General features: G+C 35.6%; 2 protein-coding genes across 3 annotated transcripts; both read right to left on the reverse strand.

Annotated features, from left to right (window-relative positions):
- Positions 1-697: 697 nt before the first annotated feature.
- On the reverse strand, positions 698-4421 carry LOC104887768 (putative disease resistance protein RGA3). The gene has a single exon (XM_010672502.4). The coding sequence runs from the start codon at positions 3203-3205 to the stop codon at positions 1034-1036; it is 2172 nt and encodes a 723-aa protein (XP_010670804.2). The 5' UTR covers positions 3206-4421; the 3' UTR covers positions 698-1033.
- An 843-nt stretch (positions 4422-5264) lies between these two features.
- LOC104887766 (transmembrane 9 superfamily member 9) lies at positions 5265-11442 on the reverse strand. Of its 2 annotated transcripts, XM_048638097.2 has the most exons (7): positions 11016-11442; positions 8971-9132; positions 8781-8890; positions 8244-8352; positions 8048-8163; positions 7787-7934; positions 5265-6467 (listed from the first exon to the last, which is right to left on the reverse strand). In XM_048638097.2, the coding sequence occupies exons 1-7, from the start codon at positions 11139-11141 to the stop codon at positions 5319-5321; spliced, it is 1920 nt and encodes a 639-aa protein (XP_048494054.1). In that variant the 5' UTR covers positions 11142-11442; the 3' UTR covers positions 5265-5318. The 2 variants fall into 2 exon arrangements, with proteins under 2 accessions (XP_048494054.1, XP_010670803.3); XM_010672501.4 differs by lacking the exons at positions 8781-8890; positions 11016-11442 and having other exon boundaries at positions 8971-9098.
- Positions 11443-21701: the final 10259 nt, after the last annotated feature.

A 21701-nucleotide genomic window follows, 5' to 3' on the forward strand; every position in this document is an offset into this window, starting at 1 on the left:
TTCAGTTTTGAGATTGCATATAAATCCAAGGAGCGAAGCCTCTTCAAGCCTTTCCAAGGTATCGGTCTGACACTAGAACTAGTACTTGTCTCCTCAATATCAATAACATTATCTTCATCCATGATGTCCCATAAATCCACTTCTTCACAGTGCGAAAGCTTCAAATCCTGAAGGGAAGAGAGATGTTGCATAGCACTAGATATGTATCTGAGTCTCCCGCATTCACTGATTGTAAGTTGTCGGAGTGAGGTGGGACACTCTGCTGTTAATTTGGTCAATTCATTGCATCCCTTAATTGCTAAGGACTCAAAGTATGTATTAATAGTAAATGAATCCAGTTCATGAACTGATTCAATGTCCAGCTTTCTTAATGTGCACAAAGTTGGAGCATAAGGTTGTAGTAGTATTGTTGATGAATGCTCCCTGCACAATAGATGTTTCAGCAGTGTTGCGTGGACATCATATGCCTCCAACGACTCAAGCCTTGGAACTAGAGGCATTGACATCATCTTTGGGCAACTGTATATTCTAAGCCAAGAGAGACGAGGAAAAACTCGCTCCAGCGAATAGTATTGCTGATTGTCATGTGTATCTTTATGTATGTCATTCTTCACTTCCTGTCTTGACCATTCCTTTAGATTACACAAACTCTGCAACTCAAGACGTTCCAATGATGGGAAGTATGGTTTAGCGGAGGCAGAAGTAAAACCACTATGACTGATTTTACTGCCACCAATATCTACGTATTCCAGCACTTCAAGGTACGCAAGTTCGAGAAACCTGAGATGAGGCAGTTGACTCAAGGGAGGGAGACATTGGCATCTATGGCAAAATCGAATACTCAAAGAAATAAGGTTCATGAGATAGCAAGGTGACGCATCAATGCCCCACCTTGGAAACCTCACTCCCTTCCAGGCTAAAACATGTAGCCTTTTGAGAGTTGGAGGGGGCTGCAGGTATTCTAACACCAAAATTTCTTCATCATGTGCTGCATCAGTACATGGATCTTCATACGAGGATGACCATCTTAATACTACTCAGCAAGCTTCTTACCTTCTAAATTTGCCATCATTGCTTCAGATACAGCTTCTTTACGATATTCTTTTATATAAATCTCCACTTTTCCAGCAAGATTGTTCAAGTTAGCCAGAGCATCTAAACCATTACTTTTCCCCACCACAAATTTATCTAATGTGCGAAGAGATGTTAACTGCCCAAATCTCAGTGGCAAATCCTTCAATCCAATTTTATCATTATACAACTGCCTTAGATTGATCAATTTGTGAAAGCCCCTCGGAAATTCTTTAAGCTGGTTACATACCCGAAGATCCAGAGTCTGCAAGTTGTGTAGCATCGTCATGCACTCAGAGAGAAATACAATGGACCAACCAAGTCTGAAGTACCTTAGGTGCACCAGCTTTCCTACAGAGCTAGGAAGGCTTTCACAATCAGCTTTAAGCAAGTCTAGTGCACGAAGGCACCTCAAACTTGAAAAGGTTGCACTCATGTTCACTAATGTAGTATGCGATAGGAGAAGAAGAGATCGCATTTGCTTGGCTGCAAGCACTGAAGAGGGAACTTCCCAAGAGGAGCCCACAAAAATACTTGCATGCCGAATGTTGTCATTTGCCTGTAATTTTGACCCAGATACTACATCAGAGTCTTCTCCCGCCATATATTGTGCCAAGTCATGCATTAAATCATGCATTTTACAGCTGATAATATCACCATCCTCACCTCGAACATCATCTTTGAAGAAAGATCTTTTGAATAATAATTCCATAAAATATACATCACCAACATCCTCAGGGCTTTGGCTGTCATGTGATGACATAATGAACCCTTGGGCCATCCAAAGATCAATCAGATATTGTTTCCTAAATACATAATTCCTGGGAAAGACAGAGCAATATGCAAAGCATTGCTTTAACTGCGATGGTAGGTGGTCATAGCTAAGCTTTAAAGTTGACATTATACTGCCTTCATTTTGTTCTATCATTCTCAGCTCACCATCTCTAAAAGACTCCCATTCTGTCTCGGTATCTTTAGAATAAAGAAGGCCAGCTATAGTCCTAATGGCAAGTGGAACGTTGGCACATTTGTCAACAATCTCCCGGCCTATGCTGGCCAGCTTTTGGTTTCTCTCCTCTTCTCCTTCTTTGAATGCTAGGCTTTTGAACAACTCCCAAGACTGATCCTCTGATAGGCCCTTCAATTCATAAGGTTCTACTGTACCCATATTTATAGCCACTACTCTGGACCTTGAGGTAACAATTATCTTGCTTCCTGGTTTACCACTGTACAACAAACGCTTCAAATGAAGCCATCTCTCACGATCCTCATCCCATATGTCATCTAACACGAGCAAGTATCTCTTGTTATGGATCATTCGTTGCAGTTGGATTTGAAGTTGTTCCATGTTTACATGGTGAAAATCATCATTAGATACAGATCTGAGAATTTTTCTTACTAACTCTTCCGAACTAGAAATCTCAGAGATGCATGCCCAGCATTTAAATTCAAAATGTTTTTGAACATTTTCATCATTAAAGACTAGTTGGGCTAGAGTTGTTTTTCCCAGTCCACCAATCCCAACAATCGGAATGACTGAGACATGGTTTCCCTCAATATTATCAGAGTCTGAAACCATTTGAACAATTTCCCTTTTATCAGCCTCTCTACCAATCACTTCTTCCTTCAATACAAAAGAGTGTGTTACTCTCACTCTCCTATATGTCAGATTATCTGAGTGCTGTTCATGGACAGGATGTACCCTAAGGTTAAGGCTGTGCATTTCATATGTGATGGCTTTCAACGCCTCCACAATAGCCTTAGCCTCTATAGCCAATTTTCTAGTTGTTTTAAAGGAACTTGAGATTGAAAAACAAGCATGAAAAGGTTTAGTGAGCTTACCTCCAGACATTTGCTCATTCCCTTCATCAACCACAATGATCTCTTCCATTAAATCCTCCAGTCGGTAGAGTACATGTTTGAGCCTTTTGAGCCACAACTTGACTAAAGCTCCATTCTCGGCTTCTCTTAGCCTCTCTGCATCAAGAAGGCGAGCCTGGATCATCCTCATTGTCTGCTCAAGCTTTCCTAGTTTATTTCTCCCATTGAAGTAGGGAGCTATCTTTTCAACCATTGATTCCCCCATATATACCAAAAGTTTCACAACAATATCAGATACAATAGCTTCTGCCATTCTTTTCCCTCTATTTTTTTTCTCTGTAAGCTGTTTCCTTTGAGCAAAATCAAGTTTATAATGCTGGATATGTATACAGTATGCAGTTCCCTGCCTTACACAATTTGTTGACTAAAATGAAAAATCAGTAAATTCATGACCTTCCAAAATTAGAATTGTACTTATCAGTCAATGTACTGTATCAAAAAGGTGATCCTAAGCTTTTAAGTTTTCATATTATTAATTTTGTTTTAATAAGTCACCTTCCATGTAAGTCAAATTTGTCTAGCTTTTCACACACAGAGAAGTCTATTTAGGCATCTCTTACAGCCTGCCATGACAGGAACTAATGATATTTTATTTAATTCAACGTCACTCATTACAACAGCTAATAGTCTTCTCAAGGTATAGTAAATAAGCTCTATTTTTAGAATAAGTTGTTACCAACTTGGACATAATTTCAATCTAAAGAATCTTATTTCAAGCTTTGGTAAAGATACATCATACATTCATGATTTATCAAATACCAAGAGAACTTATACTATTTCTTACGGAGGTCAAGCTGGTCCCTGCAGCTAGATTAATAAAAAAAAAATTGTTGCTGCATAGATGAGTTGTTCCTGCAGACTACCAAGTCCTCTTCTGTGTGATCTGTCAAGGTTGACGGGCGTGAGACGAGAATCAGTGTTTCCATATTGATTATATCTCGTATCTCTAACAATTACCTCTCACAGTATTCACACTCTAAAATTACAAAGCGAACTGAGAAGATTTCTTTGTGCAAAAACTAGCATGGAAAATAGTAAAAGAGACTAGTGCCAGCATGATATGATGCAGGTCCACAGCATTCGTCATTTATTCGGTGTTCAAGGACCCCAATTGACAAATAATCTTCCATAAAAAACTTAGAGCCATAACTCTCCAGTCCACTGGACCACTGACACTGACTTTGAAGGTTCTGGTAAAATAAATAATCATGAAGCTCAAAGAACATCTACATAAACCTTGTATGGTGAGTTGGTGACATGCATATACATCAAGTAGTAGTATAACTATAGGCATTGGCTTCCAATTTGTAAGTGTGAGTAAAATAATGGGAGTTGTGAGCAAAGTACGTTGTTCATTCGTGACAGCTCCACAAAAATAAGTGTGTATCTAGTGAGTGCAAGGTATGCAGAAATATTGTGTGTCAGCTTCCCCCAAATGTTTGACAATCTCCTGTTTTGTCAAATCAATTATATCGTTACTATGTTGTGTTTGTTTGGTCAGCCTATTTAAGCAATATCAAAATTTTCGAAGGAAATGCAGCAATTATGGCTATTAAGAATAGACCCAAACAATTGATGCACGCATCGCGTGCATAGAAGACTAGTATAGTATTAGGGGGAAAAGGGCCCCTATAAGGTATATCGCCCCAGGCCCACAAAATGTCAGAACCGGGCCTGTTAGCATGTAGATAATTTCTTGTCAAGATAAATATTCCACGATCCAACATCATAGCTCTTTGATATGTTTGATTGATATTGCTTCTAAGCAATATTGGATTAGGCCTACTTAACTCACCGGTTAAAGTATTGCTTTCATACGGCAGGAGACATTGGTTCAAATCCAATAGTATGAAGATCAAATGAAAGTTTGAACAATTTTCCAGAATTCGTTAGTTCATAAAGATGCATTATGATTCGTAATGTCATTTTGTTACTAAAGATGTAATGATTTTCAAATTGGTCGGGTAAGAAACGATTTTATCATGTTCGAATTCAACCAAATTCGAGTCACAAAACTGGCTCAGATGCCGTTCGTTTTGGACCAATTTCTAATCGAGTTTCGAGTGCCAATTTCTAGCTATGCTCAATGGGAGTATTTTCGTGGCTATTTGGCATAGCCACGGAAAATTTACACATTTGCTATGAATTCTATCCTGGCATAAGTGTCAATTTGTTGTAGTACTCGGGTTTACAACTAATCTGTTGAACGAGATGAGTGGCTTGGAAACTGGAAGGGGGTGGTTCATCTAGCATCTCAATTTCTTTTCTTGACATTTCATTGTCTAATATAAACTATATACTTCCACTCGAGATGATACAAGTTGAAAAAGGCAGTTTATATTTTTCTAAGGCACCACTATTACAGATCAATCGATCTTCAAGGATGAGTACATGTACCTAGTAAAACATAAACATGCATAAAAGCCAACAGTACCAGTTAGCATGAAAAAAGCAAAAGAACCAATGAGCATGTAACCAAAATAGAGAAGCATTGCAACTGGCTTTGTTACATACATGCTTGCAAAGAAATAAGTGGCATACAGGAAAAGGTAAACTCCTGATATGCCGGATGTTAAGAACGAAGTCCACCACCACCTGTAGTCCTCGCGACAGAGCTGAAAGTAGCAGAGCACGATAGTAGTCCCAGCACAAGTAGCCAGCAGAGTGAGAAAGGCAAGGAACTGGAAGCTCTGAATGTAATAAAGCTGATGCAACCAGATAGAAACCAAAATGTTCCACAGTTCGTAGAAGACAACCACAAATGGTAAAATCCCTCCTGCAAGAAGGGATATGATTGGCTTTTTATAGTATGGTTGTTCAGGGATCTCTCTCGGGATTTTGTTTGTTAATACTGGATCTTGGCTTGCTTTAATTCTGAACCCAAAGAAGCTGCCAATGAAGACAAGGGGTATTGAAAAGCCAAACCAAACGAGGATTAGAGCAAACATTTGTCCAGACGGAAAAGGAAGAGGACTTGAGGATTTCTGACTGTAGGTCAGAAAATTTAAGATGAAAAGAATGATAGCTACTGGACCAGGCAACATGAATGCAGTCTTGACAGCAGTCTTTCTCCATTGTGTACCTCCAAACATTTTGTAAAGGTGAGCTGATGAGTAGCCGGCAAAATAGCCCATTAAAGCCCAAAGAACGAGAATGACTCTCCAGAACGCAAACCAGTCTGAAGGCAAGATAAATCCTGAGACAGAAAGGACCGACACAGCTGTGATCACAGTTCCAAAGCACTGCACCCCAGTTCCAGCAAAGATGCAAAGTAAATCCGAGTTAATTGGACGCCTGAAGACATCTCCATGTACCAGTTTCCATCCTGTTTCCTCCAGCATATCAGGTTCATTGTACTTAGAGATGTCACGATATGTACGCATCATTATAATAGCCAGTACTCCCAAGTAAAAAGCAAGTGTCACTAAATAGTTGATTGCTGCATAGAAATGCAATTCATCTGCCTGGGTTTGATGATAGGCATTCCATCTAGATGCCCATGTAATGTTGCTCTCCTATAATATGCACACAAGAATATATTAAAAAATAAAACCAAAAGTAGAAAGCGATGCCATTATATGATTATATCGAGTACAAGGTTCTCTAGGTTTCTGTTAAAGACTAGAAGAACGTAACAAAAGACTAGATTTGCAGCTATGGGAGATTGTAAATGTTAATAACTACTTGTCTTTGCGAGCAATTGTGCCCAGTCAAAATCCAACCACCTTCTGCAAAACCATAACACTTATATTAGATTGTCAACTTTCACCCTAAGACCTTGACGACCATCACTCCCTCTTTCATCCATCTCTCCGACTCTTCAAATGATTGTTTGAGACATACAGATGAAGTTACTTTGTCAAAGTGAAAACAGTAAAGGTAACACGCAGTGTGACAGCTTTTGTTAGCCATGCTTTTTAGCAGTGTAGTGCAGATTTTCAGAGAGGGAAGGAGTGGTTTGATCTATTGTAATTTGTACCCTTATACCTATTGTTTGTCATTCAGTGGATTGTATGAATCTGAGCTCTTTTTTTTTTTCCTCAGCTAACATTCTAGATTTGTTGCTTTTCTGTTTCCACCAATATTTCCATTTTCCAACAGGACTCCAAAAAATTTAACAGATTCCCTAACCAAATCCAGTCATTCAGATGTATGAGATAACCATGAGAAGAAATCTAACTGAGAGTAATGTCCATCTAGTGTGGATACCAGAACCGTGAACATCAAGACATAAGGAGCCATACTCTCAGCAACCAGAGAGGCTCTTAGAGTTCAAGCAGTTGGAGCATCGTATTATTGCTTTAACTCAATCAGATGAATGGAGATGCATGGACAGACCTTATTGAATATCATATGTAACATACTAACATCATCATTTCCTCAACCCAATTTTATTGACATAGTTACCATTCAACTCCCAATGCCATTATTTACTTTTCGTATTTTTTAGCCTCAACCAAAAGGCTTTTAACATTATTTCATTTATCACTTAAATCTTTGTATACTGTGCAGCTCTTCAAGAAAGAAAAGATTTTGCGGTTCTGTTAATTCCTAAAACGATCAAGGCGAAGTTCAAATTAGGCACTCAAAATCATAATACAGCCTCCATCCACATAATCGTCCTGTCAGTTAGACCATTATGAATAAAAGTGTTTCTATGACCATTATCTACTCCCGATGTAAATCATCCAAAGCTATACGCAGGTATATAATTTTACGAGTTATATTTGTGGATAGAATTCACAGAGAGAGAAATGACATCTGGAAACAGCATTCTGAAAAATTAAGAATCAAAAGAAATTCAAGTTGGAGTGTTGGACCTCCATTGATTTACCTGGAAGATAACATCATAAGTAAACACAATTTCTTCTTTATCTCGAACTATTTGAGGACCGGATGAAAAATATGTCTCCTCTATATGAGTCTTGCAAGTTGTTAAAGTAGTCGTCTCGTTCCATTTCCCTTCATATTCATGCTTAACACTGGAGCCAAAAGAGGAGGATCATAACGTCTGTAGAGCCACTTGTTCCTTTGGAAGGGGGATGACATAGTAGGAAAGAGCTTAAAGCTAATGAGGGTTCCCTAGTGGACTAACCTGAGAGGATTGACCATAAAGCCCACAATGTTTGCTGATTCAGTGCGAGCATTATCTTTGTGATACAAGACAGTAAAAGCCAGATGGTTGTAAATGAAGTATTTATAGTCTTCCTCCTGCATTGAAACACGGATTCATAGTATAAGGAGTCAAGGACACGCCAAGATAACCAAAATGAAATAGGCGGTATACTCACACCAGCATAATTCCCCTTCAACCCAATATTGGATCCAATCTGATAATTATGATCAGCTTCGTCACTTGGTAGTTGATAACGAACAGCAACAGGAAGTCTATCCAAGAACCTGACACAGCATTCACATTAGAGAATTGCAATCAACAAAGAGAGGAAGCAGGAAGATAAACTTGTTTCAGTTACCATTTTATACAATACAATCAAACAAGTGTATCGTAAGAGGGTTTGAAGGCCAACTATTTTAGCCTGTTCACGCTTTAAGCTGTCATCTATTAGACCCATGATTACTAAAAAAACCCAACTAATCGCAACACACTAAATAAATTATAAATGAAACAATTTTATGGGTCGGATTCAGTCTGTCACAACATATACGAAAACCAATGTCCAGAATGAGTTTTTCAACTCCACGAAAATTGAACACAACATATTTATGCAGAATGAAGAGTAATTATGCAGAATGAAGAGGGAAAATGAACAATCCTAGTACTTCCAATCCTTTTAATACCATTGATGATATTCAAATCAGTGGCCTACATGTTAAATTGGTAATTCTCATGGATTTTCTCTTGGAAAGACTTTGCCGATTGTGCATCAAGAGTCATACGACAGACTACTCTGCACATCAGCGGTTCCAACATCTTGAACTGCAGAATTACAAAATGGTAGATAATAGTCAAGACCAGTTATTCCAGATATATATGAGTTGTAATATAGTTCCACTGACCTGATAAGCAGAGTCTTTAAGTTGATTCCCAAGAAAATCACCAAAATATCCAGCAGTGTCAAATGTTGCATCTGGACAACAAAAAGGAATAGAATAGTATGCATAAGGAAGCACAGCATCAGCAGAGGTTAACTTGTCCACTTTCACCAACAATGGGTCTCCCTGAAACCAGAAAAATAATATCAAAGTGAAAGAAATTCACAAGGTTAGCTGAAATGCTACAAGTAAATACACTAACCAAACGAGGGAAGATTGAAGAATGCCTAAGAACCACTAAGGCACTAACCGACCCATAAGGGTGAATTTTCTTTCCCTTATATATCCTGACCTTATCTCAACTAAACTTATCCGAATTCATAGGAACTTATTAAAGCTTTAGAACTTATCTAAACTTATTAGAACTTATTCAAACTTATTAAAGCTTATTTTTTAAAGTGTTATAACTTATCTGAACTTATTTAAAAGCGAAGAGAACGCTACCCCCAGAAGGGGAAACATGAGGGGGGAAAACTTCTCCAGGGATAAAGAGCACATTGACTGGATATACTAAATCATTCGGATGTCATTGTTGCCAACTTCGTAGCCTACCAAATATTAGTGCTAGATAAGTGTAGATACAGATTAGGAGGAAAACATTTTACTTTCTATGGGGAAAAATGCTACATATTCCTTCTTACTCCTCTCATTTTATTCTCTTTCCCATCCATCCTCTTCCTCAATTATCAATTTTCCTCTTTCTCTAACTATTATCGTAAAGAATCAAACAAACAAAACTAATATAAAAGTGTTTTTTTTCACCATAGAGAATGTTCTCCGTGCAACCAAATAGAGCCATAGGGATAAACAGGTATTCTAAAATGGCTAGATAAGAAGACATCCATCCTTGTTCCATATTGTCAATCAAAAAACAAGGTTCTTTAGATGTCAATTTGCATATAGACGAGAAGCTATACACACTATAATTAACTTACTGGCTCCGACCAATGACACATGTTTGCTCAGCAATCATTGAAATCAATAGCTTTTGAGTTTTGGAAGAAAAGGAAATGAAAATGGCACCAAACAGTATGCAACTAATGAACAGTGCTCTCTACAAGCATGGTCTAGCAATGAAGCCTCTAATTGCATAAAAAAGAAGGAAAGATGAAGAAAACAAAAGGGTTGTTCAAGTCCTTCCACAATATTGAGAAAACTATAAAAGTATACCCATATGAAATCAGTATAAAATGTTAATGTGTTAGAGATAAGAGATATAATCAGTATCGGAATATATATTTTTCGATATTGATTATATCTCTTATCTCTAACAATATGTCAAAGTTTCTTTTTGCAAATCCAACAACAAGCTCAATTGCACAATTCTCGCTTGTTTTACATAATTCCACTCTTTGCAATTTTCGTTACATAAATTGGTTCCACAGTTTTACAAAATTTACGAGCTTGCTCGTTTATCTAATATTGCCATTTCTCCAATTTTTTGACGATTACCTTTGGTTCATTGTTAGGAACATATTAGAAATAGACATACTTTGTAAATTGTTCACCAATTTCCTTCATTTGTTCTCCAATTATTTCACAATTGCCTCTATTGACAATTACCTTTGATTCTTTTTATCACTTCCTTTTCAATTCCTACCTTAAACCAATCACATATTCAAATTATTGTGAAATACCAAACCATATTATCAAATATAAACTAACACTAATATTCAGCAACATCCTAACTAAAAATTACATATACAAATGAAATAAAAACAACTTCACAAGGAAGTGCACAAGAAATTTATGAATACATAAACATAACGGATGTCAACTAGCTTAATTGGTTATAAAATCTCACAAGGGGACAAGGGTACTCAAAACGAGGGTTCAAATCCCATCTATATTATTTGTCTTTGTGGCTCGCTCTACACATATACATACATTATACATATCATTGATACAAATATTAAGCTAGGAAAACACATTTGTGCTAGCAATAACTAATTAGGTAGATCAATTGCAATTAACAAACTTTTTGTAAAAACAAAAAAAAAAAATCATACCATAATATACTGTCGAGGAGAATCCCCAATTCTGAAGAGAGAAAAACATATTCCATGATCAACATGAATCGTAAGCAACAGAAACAACAACAACAACATTGTCAATGTTCTTCTTCCAACATCCATGGAGTTTTTCACTGTGAAAATGGAGGAGAGAGAAAGTGTGTGTATAAGTAGAAAGCATAAGTACTTTGAATCCAAGTCAACGAGATTAGGGACAATTATTAGTTGAATTTTGTATTTGAGAAAACAGGAATCACGTTTTGAATAGAGTAGTCAAAATAATTGACTCCAATTTAACAAGAATTTAGTCCAATTCTCCAATTTAAGAGGAAATTAGTCCAATTTAAGAGGAAATTAGTCAATTACTAATCATTTGCTTTTCTACATTATTCTTCTCTCATACTGATGTTCTTGAGAATGAAATATTATAGGGGAAAAAAGCCTCTTAGCTGTTGCGGGAAAAGAAAAAAAATAGCTCTTGTATGAGATTATAGTAATTATGTGTTAATTAGCCTACTTTAAGTTAAATTACGTTAACTTGATATTAAAAAAGAAATTACGAGATGCTGAAGCTAAAAAAGAAATTCATGGCCTAAAAATTGGGAAGAAAGTGAATGCGATATCAACATCTATTTTTTTGAAGATGATAGTGTGTTATTTATGCGCGCCAATGATAATGAAGTTGACAAAATTCTGGACATTTTATCCACCTATGAAGCCGCTTCCGGTCAAAAAATGAATATGGAGAAATCCGAGGTATCGTTTAGCCGAAATATTGAACAAGAAAAGCAAGATATGCTTCAGATGAAGTTGAGTTTTAAGGCTGTGGAATACCATGAGAAGTATCTAGGACTTCCGACATTTGTAGGGAGTTCAAAGAAAAAAATGTTTCAATATATCCAGGAAAGAGTTGTGAAGAAGCTAAAAGGGTGGAAGGAAGGTTTTTTGTCACAAGCGGGGCGCGAGATTCTGTTAAAGGCTGTTGCACAAGCTATACCTACATACGCAATGCACTGTTTTAATATCCTGGTAAGCATTCTAAATGACATTGAAAGAGTGTGCAGAAGTTTCTTCTGGGGGCAAAAAGGGGATGAAAAGAAGATAGCTTGGGTGGCATGGGACAAACTTTATGACTCAAAGAGAGAAGGAGGCATGGGAGTCAGAAACTTGGGTGCTTTCAACAAAGCTATGTTGGCTAAACAAGTTTGGAGGCTCATTAAATACCCAAACTCTCTAGTGGCTAAAGTCCTAAAAAACAAGTATTTTCCAAATGAGACTTTTCTGGAAGCCAAAGCTAGCCCCGTCGCGAGCTTCACCTGGAAATCAATTTTGTCAGCACAGGACACATTGAGAAAGGGAGTTAGGAAAGTGTTGGGTAAGGGGAGTTCGATTGCTTTGTGGGATGATCCTTGGATTCCAACACTCCCAAGTTTCACACTTGGGGCTGCGACTCGGGACCCGGATGGACCAACTTGGGTCAGTGATGTGATACGTGATAAGGCATGGGATGTCCAGGAGCTATCTAAGTGGGTAACGAGCAGAGAATGTGATGCGATAATGCAAATACCCATCCCAATGAGACAATGTGAGGATGCATGGACATGGCATAACACGAAGAACGGCGAGTTTTCAGTGCGAAGCGCATACTATTTGGAACTTCATGAGAGTAAAATCGGTCGAGCTTCCACGTCGATTGATCCTAGGAAGAAGGTGTGGAAGACACTTTGGTCAGCGAATGTCCCGGAGAAAATTAAACACTTTGGATGGAGAGTGTTACATATATCACTATTCCTTTCAGTTCAGTTCAAGCAAGCTTTTGGCAATTAGGGCATGTTCTCCCCAACTTATTTTCAGTTCAGTTCAGCTCTTGACAATACTTTTACTCTCACATATCACTAGTCATTTCAGTTCAGTTCAATCCAGTTCAGTTCAGATCAGTTCACTTCTGTTCAGCTGTTTTATGCCGAAGAGAACAGGTCCTTAATCGTGCACTTGATTCATCTAATCTGAATTTATCCTGATGTATGTGCAGAATTTCGAGCTCCTGGCAATTCCTACCCATCTCTTCTATGAAATGGGTGAATACATCATTATTAAGTGGTCCTATATGAATCTCTTTAACATGTTTCCAGTTCTATATGGATCTGGTGAAGCCAATAACAGTTAACTTAGAGAAACACAAGAGTACTAATTCTCGAAGACACATTGTTCTGCAACATCAACAACCCAACAAAGATAATTACACAAATGTCAAGCAAACAGGGAGAAATGTTGATAAGTTTGTAAGAAAACACTTTGCTTACTTTTTGGAAATAAAGAAAAGATGTTTATCTAAAATCTCCAGATCATAGGGCAGGATAATGGTATGAATGGTGTCTGTCCAACCTTGCATATCTTGACCCTCCATTATGCGCCTTAGCTTTCTCAGCAAACTTGTAGCCATATCATTGTATTTTTCTGGCGAGTCTAGCCACCCAAAAATTCCTGGCTCAGGATTTGACTTAAATAAATGATGTGACACTACATTTGACAAAGCTACCATGCCATGTCCAGCACCTTTGGCACTCAAGTCTAGAACATCACGACTCCAAAATAAATACTCCCTCCGTTCCAGAATATAGTTCTCATTTCCTCTTTTTCACGGTACTTTATGCAAGTAGGGATAGTAAAGATTTTTTGTTTATTTAAATAAATATTGTATGGGAAAAGATGATTTTAGGAGAGAGAATGGAGAATAATCGGTGAAAGAATATTAATTGTAACATTTTTGTTGAATAAACAAAGGAAAAAACAAATTTCAAGAAGCAAATACATGATGGATGGGACACGTTTTTCCTAGACAAATTACGGAAAAATGTAGAACTAAATAAGAAAATGGGAACTGTATTTTGGGACACTCAAAATGAAAATGGAAACTATATTTTAGGACGGAGGGAGTAATTCCAACAGGATGCTTCCCATGATTGGCAGACAGAAGACACATTCAGGAATAAGTCCTGAACAGGTATGCGGGAACATATCTTTTCAAGGATATTTGCATCCAAATCTTCCCACTGTCTATTTATAAAGCTGCATTCATGTGGATCATTCTTCATCACTCTTCCCTTCTTACAAGGGACTAATGAACCAATTTGCAAGTCAAATTGCCTATGTCTCATCAGAAGAGATGTCTGAACTGTTTTGTGTTAAAGGTTAATCTAGAAAAATCTAAATGTGTAATAAAAATATAGTGTAAAGTATAAAATAATGAAGTGATGATGTATCTAGAAATATCTTGTAAAACTCAAGATATTAGATAAGTATAGAGAAATCTAGAAACTAAGGTACAACAATTATAAATATATTGTATGTGTATGAGCTCAAATGAGAGGGAGTCAAACAAGTGAGCTCCACACAAAATATTAGGAAAGGTAGAAACAAAGGGTTCTACCAAGGTGAATGAGAGACATGATCTCTCACAAACACACTTGTACAATTAATTATTATCAATGAAAATGCAATTTTATGATACTATTCGGGTCCATCAAAACTTCTGTGTGCGCCACAAATTCTATCATTTTGTAAGGATTTAAACAGACTGGAATTTTGGGGATCCATAGCTACCCACCAGGTGAAAAAAACCGCAAAGATAAGTTATATTTTACAACACGTTATAGGATAATTCTTGTCCAACCTAACAATGTAAACAAAGAAATTAATACCATTGAGTTGTTGATCATCAACAAGCAAGGATGAGTTAGATATCTATTGTATAAAAAACCAAACTTTTTTACATCGACTGCTCAAAATATTTTCTTTCAAAACAAACACGTCCTGAGTGCGAGAGGTGCTGAACAAAACAAAAATCTCAGCCTGTAACATGAACCACATATTAGATCAAATGGAAAATCTTTTTATGAAAGATAGTCAACAAAGCTATACCAACAACTGATAACCTTGTCAAAAGAAATATCCAGATTAATACAGAATGCAATTTTTGTAATTCTGGAACAAAAACTATGGAGCATCTCTTTAGAGATTGTCAATTTGGCTGACCACTATGGGCCCATCGTAGGCAACATCATTTCCATAGGAGTTTGGATTTTTTTTATTATTATTATTAAACTCCTTGGGAAGAGAAATCAACAATTGGAGTCAAGGTCTACCAGCACCAGCGAGGATCCTTTTATTGCAACGCTATGGGCTATCTGGAGAAAGTATATGCGCATATCCGGTATGGGCCAACAGGGTCCATACCGGGGTATGTTAGTAATTTTGCCAGAAAAAGACAAAAAAAAGTTGACTTAGACACTCTGATCATGTTGGAGAGAAATCAGATCAACTATTATATGAATCAGATCAACTACAATGTGCAGATCAACTATAATGTAAATCAGATCATGAATATATGTAAATAAAAACCAAAAAAAGAAGAAAAGTTGTATTTATTTACAACTTTGTCCCGGTATTTACTAATACCGGGTATGCACTTATCAGCGCTCGGGCTTCTGGAAATGTGTGGACATTGGCTTAATCAATTCTTGTGATGTTTGGGTTGTGTAATGGATGTTACTAGTGGGCTTCTGTCGGTTTCTTGGGTCATACAGGCTAAGATATAACATACGCTTGCTGGGAGCCTGCCTAAAGTAGTTGGGTCACTTTTGACTTTACCCCCAAACACAACATATTTGTGAAACATCAAGTAACCGAGAACTTCTGAATATCATAAATTAAAGGACAACGAAGGAAACTAATTAAAGATAGGTAAGAAACATAAGTTTAGATTTTGGAGGATTACAGATATATCGTGGTTGATTAAGTTAAGATGGGACTTCCCATTGTGTGTACATACTAGTTTAAAAGTTCGTGTGATGCATGGATGGATAGTTATATTTTCTTTGCAATATACTACCTCCGTTTCTTAATAAGTGCAACATTTCCCTTATTTGAAATAGTCATAATAAATGCAACCAAACTCAAAATGGTAAAAAAAGTTTAATATTATTACAAATATGCCACCAAAAAGCAAGAGGGGACCACAACTTTTTTGTTTCATCACTTGAATTACTCTACTTTATTGTGGTCCCAACTTTCTCTCTACATTCCTTGGTATTCTTCCACTTTCTCTATGTTGCACTTATTAAGAAACGGAGGAAGTATGTTTTATAAAATTGAATCTTACAAACGGGACATAATTACATCTATTCATTGAATAGATTAAACGCTTTTAATAGATTATTAAAATATAATTATTATTATTCCCTTCAAAAAAAATTATTAATGTTAAGTTGGATTTCGCTCTATATTAAATTCTACTAGTAGTAGTGGGTAATTACCAACTGGATCAACCAAGTTTTATCCAGGATCATGACAAACTCCATGATCCGGAGATATTTTTGCTCTTTACTTTATGAGAACGTATTGTGTCGGACTCGTCCGACCATAATCTTGGTCGGACGACTTTCAGGTGGTTCCAATTTTTTTTCAGGTAGTCTTTATTTTTTTTCAGGTAGTCTTCATTTTTTTTCAGGTAGTCTTCATTTTGTTTTCAGTTAGTCTTCTTTGTTTTTCAGTTGGTTTTTGTGCTTTACTTGGGTTTCAGTTGGTCTTTATTTTTTTTCAGGTAGTCTTCATTTTTCTTCAGGTAGTCTTCATTTTGTTTCAGTTAGTCCAACTGAAAGAAAACAAAGTCCAACTGAAAGAAAACAAAGTCCAACTGAAAGAATACCAAGTCCAACTGAAACAAAACGAAGTCCAACTGAAACAAAAGAAAGTCCAACTGAAACAAAACAAAGTCCAACTGAAACAAAACAAAGTCCAACTGAAAGAAAACAAAGTCCAACTGAAAGAAAAAAGAACTAACTGAAGAATAAAAAAACCAACTGAAAGATAAAAACAACTAACTGAAAGAAAAAAAAATACTAACCGAAAGAAAAAAAGTACATTCCCCCAATCTTCTACCACGTATAGATATTGAAGAAAAAACTACTACAACGTATAGATCGAAAGAACCTCGTATTGATGTTGAAGAAAAAAAACACTGAAATCCTGGATATTTTCCCATTTGCTAATACTTGTAAATTGATATTTTCCCTCCTCTTAAGCGTTTCACTTGCAAATATTATGGGTTGACTGTTGAGATGTAGATAGGCGATAGGACTTTAATTTCTTCTTACCAACTGTAATCCTGGATAATGATAATGTATCGAATATGCATAAAGTTTTTGAAACGTTTGAGATTATGATGAGGCGTCATCGTGCTCGTCCTTTTTCTTTCTATGGAAACGCAGACAATAGCAAGAGCAAATCTCAGTTCTCAATATGGGTGCGGAAATGGTGTTTGTGAGATGCGACGGAGTTAGTGGTGGTTGAGTGAGAAGGAGGGAGGGGTAAAGGGAAAGAAGGGCGACAATTGTCTGCGTTCTTTTACTAAGGCCATTTGAGTATTGGGCTCAGCCCGTCTGACAATAAGTATTGGTCAGACGGTCTGACCCAATACTTTCACTTACTTTATTCTACTAAATTGAAGTGTTTTACGGCATGATTAAGCATTGCACGAGGCGATGATCCAATTCTAACACGGATACTCTTGCAAAACAAAAATATATTGCACTATGTGTGGTGATCGTGATTTGGTCGTAATGATGTTCCTTGTTATGGTGTAGTGTTTTCTTAGTTTGGCTTTAACATTGTTTTTGTGCATAATTGTTTCTCAATTGTTTCTAGTTCCTATAAAATGCAGGGTATTCCATCCTGATATTTTTTCAAGATTAAAGTATAATATTTTGATTGTAATTAGTTTTGAATATTCTCATCGTGTATAATTCATGATGGACGTACCAAAGTATAAACAAAATTAGATTTCGTGTTGAACTTTAATTTGTTGTGTTACCTACCTAGTCTTTTCAAGTGCAATGTGTTACCTACCTAGTAGACTAGTAGAGTACTACATTCTCCATCGAATCATAATAATTCTTTCTCCCACGTACTATTGATCATAAATCCATAGCAAACCATATTTTACATACAAGTAATCAGGTATATAAACACGTTTTTCTTTTGAAAATAAAAGTTAATTAACTACCAACAAAATGCTTCAAAATTTACTGTAATGGTATAGTTGAACGCATCGTGAATCATAATCTCTATTATATAAGAGAAGAGGAGGGGACATAAAAAATGGTAATTCCTTTTATACCCTTAAGTAATAAAATATAAATTTATCATTTTTTACCATTATATCCTCAATTAACAAAATATCTACATCATCATTGATTTATTGGCTTTTAAAAAACAGAAGAAAAATATACAATGAACTTTATGAATAATTTTTCGTATATATTATTAGGCAATTAACCTTTTGTTTGTTTTCGCACGCATCGTGTGTATATAGGACTAGTCACTAAATAAAGAAGCAAAAAGGGAGATTAAGCATGCCGGCCAATATGAACTTCGATAAGCCAATATATTTGAAGAGAAATTTGTCGATGTTGGAGACATGCTTCATACAATATATCTTATTTAGTTGGGTGGTGGTTGGTTGGTTTACTTACTGGGACAGATCAACTTGCATTTAGAGACCACTATATAAATAAACATGTAAAAAGATTAAAAAGTCCTTAATTAAAAGCACCAAGATGTACTACAATAGAAAGCGAAGGCTAAAAAGGAGAGAGATTTGAGGGTGAAGCAAAAGGTCCATGTGATGTGGCCATGTACAAAAGTTTACTACTATGTCCTTCCTTTAAGTACATAAAACCTGGAGCGAATCTCTCTATCATCTTAAAGTTTTTGTGGCAAATGTACCTAATTTTAGATTAAGTAACAAGTATAGGTTACAACTTAAAATTGGTCATCTCTTGCATATTAAGCAATGAATGGAAGGGTTTGAACGTTGAAGGTGAAGGGTACATTTATTGAAGCTACCAATTTGAATAAATGAGTTAGGGTTTTTCTATTATGACCTTCCGAGGTCTTTGATCTCGAGTATATGTCTATGTGCTTATTGATATCGCTTTCTATTCTCTTGACAAATTGATCGTCACAAACTGATAAACCATTTATGTCTTTATTGAATCTCCTCCTTGATGATAATTGGAATGAATGAATCACCGCCATTGCTTCTTGGTTAACCTCTAGCATGGAGAACTTAATATATTTATTTTTGAGGCATTGTCATGAGTTTAACTATCTAACAACCAACAACAATTGAACCTATTGAACCTATGTATTATAATATTTCAATTATTAGAGCTGATCAAAGGTAGCTCGGCTCGAGGGGGTCGGCTCGAAAAATGTTTCGGCTTAGATATTTTGGTTCTGATTTTGAGCCCGATTTTGCCCATTTTTTTTTGGATTTGTGGTGGGTTTGGCACAAGTCAAAAATGAATTTGCAATCTAAATTTTGACCAGAAAAGACCGCTAGTTTGGCCCAAAAAGACTGTTATTTTTGGCCCGAAAAGACTGTTATTTTGTCCCGAAAAAGCGGGCTTTGGGCAACAAAAATTGACTTGAAATTTGGCTTGATTGATTTTAATAGTGGCGCCTCAACGCTCCCGTATTTTGATCTCCTCTATCTTCAATATATATACTAGTCCTAATTCTAAGGTTCTTTGGCATTATATTCTCCAACTACTAAAGAAGAGCACATGCTCCTGTCTCCTTCAGTTGTATATTTAATCACAGACCGTAAAAATCAAATGGAGCCATCTTTAAGAGATAAAGAGAGTAATATGTAATAATACCATATTTGCAAATTAAAATTGACCGAGTAATTAATTACCTTGTTTTTATTAAAATATATATATATATATAGTTATAGCATTATCGTGGTTGAATCCACTTATTTTGAGAAATAAGAAACACACATACATTAACATCTAGTTGTCCTTTTTCTTTTACACACTAGAGTATAGACTACTTTAATTTGCAAGTTTAGTACAAATAGCAAATTAGAGTTGCCAACTTGAATGTATAATAGAAAGATGAAGAGAGAAGAAGCCATTTAAAAGCTATTCTACTATGCAAATATGATGCTTATATATATATGGTCCCCTACATTTAGAGGTAAGGTGGGCAGCCAAAAGGCCTCAATTAGCCAACCAAAGTCATCATAAGTAATGGAGCCCATAGATTTTGAAATTATTATACAAAATATCAATCATCATAAGTTTCTTATGATATATGATGATGATTGGTTTTTAGGTTTTGCATGCGCACGCCTAAAACATATTGCTTCAATTTCTTTTCCTCTTTCCAAATAACAATAATTGCCTCCTTAGAGTCACACACATGGGTTCATATCATTTCATGAATATGCACATAAAATCCCCTTTTCTCCTCTTTTGCTTATTTTTCTCTTTTAATTACGAGATACTTTATCTTTTCTATTTTGACCGTATAAGTTTGTCAATATACTTATTAAATTATAAATATATTTCATTATATATTAGTAAAAGTTATAATGATTGAATATAATAATAAAATATTCATTAAAACGAATTAAATAAGACCCTACACGAGCGAGTATAATTTTCCTTATATATTAAAAAGAGTTTAAACGATTTAATGGTGAATAATGTCAAGATTTCAAATGAGAAAGATAAAAAAAAATACAAAAGGAGTAATGCTGTAGGAGAAAGTTCATCACCATCATGATATTGTTATAGTTAGTATAAAAGTTTGGCTATTTGGATTAATGATGGTGATAAAGAAATTATTTCAACTATTCAAGTCGGTGTATTGAAGGTTTTCAATGATCAAATAACTCTATTTGGGTTCACTCATGTATAAGAATAAAAAAATCCAATAAAATTTTACTCGATAGATAGAAAGTAACTAATGATTGTATATTAGTGACAAATCTATATATGGTTTTGTAAAATAAAGCCTCCTATTAGACTATGGCTATGTTCAGTTCACCTGAAATTTTCTGATCTGAACTTATCTGATCTGATCTGATCTGAACTTATTTTTTCTGATCGGATCTGATCTGAACTTATTTTTTCTGAACTGATCTGATTACAAGATCTTATCTTTTAGATTTCTCTCAATATATAAGAAAAAATATAGTCATGTGGGGGTATTGTTTGATTCGTCTCAATGAATACTTTATTAATATTCAATTATTATAATTTTTACTAATATGTAATGAAAGATATTTAATAGTAAAAATGAGTTTAAAAACTGACAGATCTGATCTGATCTGATCTGAACTTATTTTTTCTGATCTGATCTGATCTGATCTGATTAGATCTGAAATAAACAAAAATAAGGTGAACTGAACATAGCCTTAATGTGAATGATGATGTTTGTCCATCTCAAGATATATACTTCCTCCGTTTCTAAATAAGTGCAACACTTCTTGTTTTCACGTTTGCCAATGCATTATTTTAACCATTAATATCTTCAATTATCAATAAGTAAAAATTATAAAAAGTTGATATTAAAATAATTCACATTCAGACGAATCTAACAAGATCCCACATAACTATGTTTTTCCTAAAATGTAAATCACCAAAGCTAATTAAAGTTTAAACTGTGAATAGTAAACACTATGCAAATGTTGCACTTATTTAGAAACGGAGGAAGTATTTCATTACTATCGATTACCAGTTTAAAGGTATTATTGAATAATAATTAAAATTTACGAAAAAAACATATGAATTTAGGATGTACTTTCGATTTATATCACCATATGTAATG

The sequence above is a fragment of the Beta vulgaris genome, chromosome 2 (genome assembly GCF_026745355.1).
Source record: "Beta vulgaris subsp. vulgaris cultivar EL10 chromosome 2, EL10.2, whole genome shotgun sequence".
NCBI lineage: Eukaryota > Viridiplantae > Streptophyta > Magnoliopsida > Caryophyllales > Amaranthaceae > Beta > Beta vulgaris.

Coding starts and splice junctions, on each gene's coding strand:
- LOC104887768 (XM_010672502.4), bottom strand. CDS start 3,205: ATGGCAGAAGCTATTGTATCTGATATTGTTGTGAAACTTTTGGTATAT.
- LOC104887766 (XM_048638097.2), bottom strand. CDS start 11,141: ATGGATGTTGGAAGAAGAACATTGACAATGTTGTTGTTGTTGTTTCTG. Junction 8,164..8,243: donor TGAAGGGGAATTATGCTGGT/GTGAGTATACCG, acceptor GTTTCAATGCAG/GAGGAAGACTATAAATACTT. Junction 6,468..7,786: donor CTTATGATGTTATCTTCCAG/GTAAATCAATGG, acceptor TGCATATTATAG/GAGAGCAACATTACATGGGC.